Source organism: Populus euphratica, unplaced genomic scaffold, assembly GCF_000495115.2.
Source record: "Populus euphratica unplaced genomic scaffold, PopEup_1.0 scaffold511.1, whole genome shotgun sequence".
Lineage (NCBI taxonomy): Eukaryota > Viridiplantae > Streptophyta > Magnoliopsida > Malpighiales > Salicaceae > Populus > Populus euphratica.
In genome coordinates, this window is record NW_011500388.1 from 18,100 (window position 1) to 24,992 (window position 6,893).

The 6,893-nt window shown below is 35.6% G+C and overlaps 1 protein-coding gene and 2 long non-coding RNA genes across 3 annotated transcripts; all 3 read right to left on the reverse strand.

The window, feature by feature from the left end:
- Positions 1-714: 714 nt before the first annotated feature.
- Positions 715-3,650, reverse strand: LOC105114296 (10 kDa chaperonin-like). Its single transcript, XM_011010807.1, has 3 exons — positions 3,260-3,650; positions 2,364-2,503; positions 715-961 (listed from the first exon to the last, which is right to left on the reverse strand). Exons 1-3 carry the CDS (start codon positions 3,362-3,364, stop codon positions 928-930), a joined length of 279 nt encoding a protein of 92 aa, XP_011009109.1. The 5' UTR covers positions 3,365-3,650; the 3' UTR covers positions 715-927.
- On the reverse strand, positions 1,140-2,342 carry LOC105114295 (uncharacterized). The gene is made up of 2 exons (XR_840109.1): positions 1,612-2,342; positions 1,140-1,557 (listed from the first exon to the last, which is right to left on the reverse strand). It is a non-coding gene; the product is annotated as an uncharacterized LOC105114295 (long non-coding RNA).
- A 519-nt stretch (positions 3,651-4,169) lies between the features above and the next one.
- LOC105114297 (uncharacterized) lies at positions 4,170-4,642 on the reverse strand. Its single transcript, XR_840110.1, has 2 exons — positions 4,597-4,642; positions 4,170-4,499 (listed from the first exon to the last, which is right to left on the reverse strand). It is a non-coding gene; the product is annotated as an uncharacterized LOC105114297 (long non-coding RNA).
- Between the last annotated feature and the right edge of the window lie 2,251 nt (positions 4,643-6,893).

Sequence of the window (6,893 nt, forward strand, 5' to 3'; positions counted from 1 at the left end):
AACTTAAATCCAGCATTTTGGATCACGTCCTCTTGAAAGTTGAAAGTGCACAGTAGCATAAAAACATTTGAGAAAACTGCAGTACTGAGTTGCCGAACCTTTTTATATGATTACGAAGCTTCCTCGTACACATCACATTGGTGACCACGAAGTTCCGAAAGAGAAGGCAGCGTACCTTCACAACTGACCATCTCACCTGCAGTTTTGTTCTAGTTTCCTAACCCTTTTAAACATTACACAATTAGCGGCGAAAGTAATGTTTAGTTCTAATCCAAACGCCCGTTAATGGCATGACAGCGTCAACTGCGAAGCAAGGACCAAGGGAAACTTGTCCGTGGTGGCTCCAAACTTTTGTTCTCGCCTTGCCATTTTCTGCAATGTCAAATGTCAAGAACGCTTGATCCTTGTTATGCTTGCCTTCAAAGGGATGTTTCTAGCGTTGTAAGATTCATTCTGAGATGCTTGAACTCAAAAATCAAAATATAGTTTCAAGGGTCTGTCGGGAGCGATCTTTCCAATTCTTCCTGGGTCCTCATCTTTCTCACCAAGCAAAGGAAATAGCCAATCCTTCACTTCTCATCCCTCCCCGCGTCCATCCTTCCCTCACAAACATACCCTAAATATCCTCTAGTCCTCCCAATACAACTGGCTGTGAAACGCAAGCAAAGCACAGCTCACAGTGATAAGTGATGAAGATGCCTTAAATGGGAAGTCACAAAAGTTTGCCCTTTCCATTCCGGGCAGCACACTTATTTCCAACCTGAGTTCCCTCAGGGATAAACAAGACATTCATGTTTGATACAAGCTTGGCTAAAATGATAGGAACCAACAATAACCAAAATCTAAACAATACAGAGTACAGGCAGTAACTCGATTAGCTTTCAAGTCTTTAATGTGATGGAGCATTTTGAGTTAGTCATGAAGAGTTCACATGATATCTTCATCTCGATATAGAAAATACCTAAAACAGTGCATAAAGCCACAACGAAACATCATCAAAAACTGTGTACTTGTATTGAACAATCGTCTAATGAGAGGAAAATAAATGCATTTGTGTAACAAGCTGTTTTAGCAGAAAGAAAAGCAGTTGTCGTTCTGAGTTGTTGCTGTCAAACTTGTTTAATTTTTCCTGCCAATGAAAAGATTTTTTTATTTTATTAGCACCAGGTATCCAGGCCAAGGCCCGACTAATCCCAAGGATGCACATGCCCTCGGCAAGGAGTTTCCTGTGAGTGCACCATGGTTAATTCATGGGTTTTGCCCAAGTCTAATAGCCCCTGGGATCCTGGACAAGAGCACACTATCAAGTCCCAACTCTTCTCCATTAGGCCAACCCAATGGGGTTGCCAATGAAAAGATGATAGAAAAGAAGTTAGTGTTTAGGCATGCATTTAACCTGAAGTCCCAATTATCCAACAAGTGTTCCCTATTGTACCTTCTTACCATATGCACATCCCGTTTGGGTAGCAAAACCAGCCAAGATTAACCAAAAAGTCAATACAAGAAAGCACCAGGCTATCAGAAAAATCACAAAATCTACATTTATGCAGCAATGACCTTTTCAAGGACGGCATAATGGGTCAACAAAATCTACATTTATGCAGCAATGACCTTTTCAAGGACGGCATAATGGGTCAAATCTTTCATGATTTCAGTAAGGATCTTATTTCTGCAGGATAAAATTTCTTCTAAGTCAAGATTGATCTAATGATTGTAATATGTAAGGGAATGCATGCAAGCCAAAAGAAGAACAGATAACCAAGCTCCCTAGAATACCCATCCTGATCTCATTCACATCACAATGCCATTTCAAGGCATTTGCAAAAAACCAATTTCCATATATCAACTCACTATAGTCAAATACACTGCAGACGTTATTAACAACAATGCCCAATACAGAAAAGCAAACGGTACTGAAAATTAACTGGTTCATTTCAAAAACTGTATCAAGCCAAATCATCCTCCATTATAGGTATTCCTTTAAACATATAAACATGCATTCTATGTCATTAGAAATTCTAAAGTCAGCAAAACAAATTTAAATCATATAGGATGAGGTATCATGCATTATTAAATCTACATGGATCTATGAGTCAGGCGTATGCCTTCTAGAAGCTACATGGTTCAATTGAGCATTTAGGTGCCAACTCAAACTGCCTATAATTTGATCTGTCCACATTTTAGTGTCAAGTAATAAGGGCCATGGAATAGCTGAGATAAGACCACGATATTTTTTATACTACCATGTAGACAAAATAAATAAGCTAACACACAAATGCCAACTCTAGTAAACAATTTGCACAACATCCACCAGAAACTCGAACCCAAAGAAGGAACAAAATTTGAAAAGGCAGTAAAAACTCTCTTTTTCACCGAGTTTCACTTCAGTGCCTCCATATTCAGGCAGAAGAACAGTATCTCCTTCCTTCAGAGTAACAGGAATCAACTTGCAGTCTTTATCACGAGCTCCGGGACCCACCACAACAACTTTTCCAGAATTCAGCTAGAATTATGAAGCATTAAAAGAAATCATGAGGTCAAAAAACAATCAGTAATCACCTCATGTATCCAGCAATCAAACAAATGAATAAACTTAGATTTACATCATAGCATAACAGAATAAGAATTAGCCTTCGATTTTCTTGTAAGGCATAAACTTATGAAACTGGCAAGAAACAAATACACATAAGTTGAGCATGCTGCACTATCAAGGTGAGCCAATTACCATGGAATAAAAAATAACAGCAGTCGTGAGAACTTGAATGTTAGTAATTTATTTCCAATGAAGCGTATATTAAAACTAAGAACCTCCCAATCCCAACAAAACCATTTAAAATTGAGCTAAAGCACTTAACCGTCACTGTTAGCAATTAAACTGAAGCTGAAGTTTCAGATTCGTGCATGAACCAATTCAGATTTTAGTACTCAGAATAAAGTTATTTTACAAGCCAAACGTTGCTTATGTTCAATACTTCAATTGGAGGATTTGTGGGGGGTGACATAAAGAACCCAGATTCTAATATGTGGTTGCCTTAGGTTTTGAGACTCAAAATGTAATGCAATACAACTATTTGCAACAAAAATAAATCTTAGACATAAGTTTAGTTTAGCTATGATTAACCACGTACTAATGCCTCTTGGAGTTGAGAGAATCCCTCCCTAATAAAAGAGTTCATTACACTTCATATCACGCACAGTAGTAAAGCAGTTTCAATGCCGCATGCATCAAACGGAATGAAAGTAAAGAGAAAGGGATGACCTTGGGGGTTTTCTCAGGAAGAAGAATACCGGTGATGGTCTTGGAAGGAGGGATTATTTTCTCCACCAGTATGCGATTAAATGTCGGGATCAAACGCTTTGCCATCTTCACTCCTCTTCAGCCTTCGCACGCACTGACTGAGTCTAGAAAGAGAAAGAGTGATAGCAGAACAGTGAGTACTTGAAACCTCTTCTGGGCTACTTTAAATGGGTTTGTTGAGTTGGAGATCCAATACAAGCGAGATGATGCCGGGAGGGTTTAACGAGGAGTTTAATGTTTTGTTTGTCAAATTCCACAACTGCGCATCTTGCCCATGCCCTTTTCCCTCGCTCCCTTTTTTTTTTTTAACCAAAAGCCATACAAACAAATAAATTGTCCGAACCCAAAGGGTTCTACCCAACTCGCCTTGGTAGTGACCACTTACTGGTACCTTGTGATATGCCTAGATGAGCTGTTGCCAATAAGTTGCATGGCACCAAACAATCTTACCCTGCCTAGCTAAACACATTTTTTCTTTGAAACAACTTATAGACTTCATATATTTAATATAAAGGGACAAGTCCAACCTTTGGACGCCCTGGACAAAGCAGTGGCTTGAGCTCTGAGAAAGACGGGTCAAAAACTTCACATTTTCCTGCTAAATGATGGCTTTACTAGCGCACAAATTGACCATCACTTGGATTGAAAACATCAATTATCATCAATTTTATGCATTTCCAGTCCAAAGACACTTTACAAAATCACATGTACCGCACACTCAGTTGTTGAGGGCTGAAACTTGATTGTGCCATTACCCCGCCAGGCGCCACCCACCACTACCAGCAAATAAAATAAAAAACAAACCTTCTCATGCTAGTTTCTAAACTATGGTTAATTTTGCCGAGCTTATAAATGAGAAATACCGCAAGTATGTTAAACTGTGCTCGAACCTTTTAAGACTCCCACATAATTTATTTCCACAAGTCAGCTTTGAGTAACATCAGATGCTAAAATCCCTCCGATCATCCACTATGGGGGGCAGAAATGAAAAGGAAAGCCACCACATTAACAAAACAAAGATGCCATACAGCTTGGTTCTAAATTAAGATCCATTTTACCTTCTTTCCTTGAAAACTAAAATAGGTAACATATCAATAAAAATATTAGAACAAGTACAGAGCCAGCCAAAAAACTATTGTCTGGAAATTTTTTATGAGCTTATAAACCTGCAGGAAGCATCCAAACTCAGATCTTCGTATACCTGGACATAATGAACTTTTTTGAATTTTCAGACATCAATAATAGCAAAATGGAATCTTAAGCAGGAAATGTAAATGATTTCAAATAATGATGCATGCAAGTTCCCGATGAACTTCATGGAAAGCCTTCGAAAATCTCTCAGGCAGCGTCACGGGGTACCAGAAGAGTTCCAAGAGGCACGTTCTTCTGGCAATGCAGGAAGAGCCATTCTAACCAATTCCACATCACATGTCCTTTTTGTTGCATTTAACTGTCATAGAGCAGCTCTATCACAACGCAGCGCGCGAACAACTGTCAGTGTTATTTATTATTTTAAAAAAAAAAAAAACTAAAAGAGTTCGTGATATTAGAGTAGCAAACCTTGTGCGCATAACCACTACTATGAATTACAAAAGTGAATCTACATGCCTTTTATTTTTGTTTTCGGTTGCTCAAACTTTTTTTTTATTTTTAAAAGTTATCTTATTTGTATTTGGTTGATTTCATATCTTGTCTGATACTCATGTAATTTTCTAATACATTGAGATTTTAATCTCTAATAATAACACATATTTTTTTTATTATTATTAATATTGGTGTTCATGTTAATTTACATATTTTTTTAATTAATTTTATAGATTTTAAAATTAATAACCATGTAATCTTTCAATAATTCTAAAGTTTATAGAATTTGAATTGATAATTTTTGAAAAAAAAATTTAAATCATGACTAGTTAAATTATACTTTTTAAAGTTAACAATAACATAATTTATTTTATAATTTATTTTAATTTTAATTTTTTAAAATTATATAATTCTCGTTACTTATGTTTCAAGTTCAGTTAATTTTCCTAGGTTGACTAGATGAAATATTATCCAATATATATGTAAAGTGTTTCGTACAATTTACATCAAATTCTGAATTGATAACTCAGTCATCTTTTTTTCTTAGGAAAAAAAAATTCTGAGCCTGCGGCATCTTAAGGACGAGGCATGAGTCTAGTTTATAATAATTAATTTCCTGCACAACGTCATCATAAGCATCACGGCTGCGCTGATCTTCAGGCCGGTTGGTCAGAGATTTACGGCTGAAAGATATCTTAATTCCACATTCTGCAAAGCCTGGTATGTCTAGGAAGCTAGCTATTGTTTGAAGACTGGAAGCAAAAGAGCAAAAATAGTTGTTCGACGACATAACTTAGCTAACAAGCAAGCTAATGACGCAGCAGTGCTGTGATGACTCAGTGACGCAGCAGTGCTTTTCACCTGCCCCTGTTCTCCAATCAGGACATATACTATCCTTTTACTCCAGTGGTAAGTTGAAGGAGTTACTTTCCTCCCAGAGAAAAATTGAACACTTTAAAATGACCCTTCTGTAAACCTGATGATAGCTTGGAAATATATTAAAAAAAATCAGATAAAGCGTACAAGTAAGGGTTTTCGTACTATCTGTAAGGTAGAAATCCAGAACGCATGATTCTTGGTGAAGCAGGAAGACGAAATGTAGTGAATGCATAATCATCCTTGCATGTGTGGGTTTATATTCAAATTATAAAATCAGGGAAAGAAGTCTAGAAATATGAGTGGAAAGTGTTGCATCTACGAGGAAAAAAAAGTCATTTGCTCTTTAAAAATTTTAAATTTTATTGAATTATTTTTTTATTTTTTTAAATTGTTTTCAATGTATTAATATTAAAAATAAATTTTAAAAAATAAAAAAAATATTATTTTAATATATTTTTAAATAAAAACACTGTAAAAAATCACTCTAAATACACTGCAAACCTGGTTTAAAAGTTATTGATTTATGTAGACCGTAATGAATTATATATGAAAATTTAACTGATAGATGCAAGGAAAACAATTAAAATCAAGAAGTAGAAAGGTAGATGGGTTGGAAAAAAAATAATTTTTTATATTTTTAAATTATTTTAATGTGTTAATATTAAAAATAATTTTATTTTAATATATTTTTAAATTAAAAATATTTTAAACTACCGTTATTGCGACACTCTCAGATAAACTCACTTGTTAGGGTCAAAAGCACGTCCATCCTGGGTTCGTGTGAGCATGATGGGGTGTATACATACATACATACATGCATGTATGAATGTATGTATGTATGTATGTATGTATGTATGTATGTATGTATGTATGTAAATCTGTGCAAGGGACACTCACTGTCTCCGATGTGATGATTGGGTTAAGATGAAAGCTTTTCCGTTCCTTTCTATCACTGGGTGGGTACGTCATATGATGAAAATAATTAACGCTATTAAATATATCTTTATTCCTGTTTTGGTTTTGTTTTGTCTCGTCCTTTTGTCTTATAGATTTATAAATGTTTATTTTTTACCTTTATAGTTCAAAATTCCAATGCTACCCTTTGGCCCCCATAACATATTTCAATATATAT

Coding starts and splice junctions, on each gene's coding strand:
- LOC105114296 (XM_011010807.1), bottom strand. CDS start 3,364: ATGGCAAAGCGTTTGATCCCGACATTTAATCGCATACTGGTGGAGAAA. Junction 2,504..3,259: donor TTCCTGAGAAAACCCCCAAG/GTCATCCCTTTC, acceptor TCATAATTCTAG/CTGAATTCTGGAAAAGTTGT. Junction 962..2,363: donor GTGAAACTCGGTGAAAAAGA/GAGTTTTTACTG, acceptor GCACTGTTTTAG/GTATTTTCTATATCGAGATG.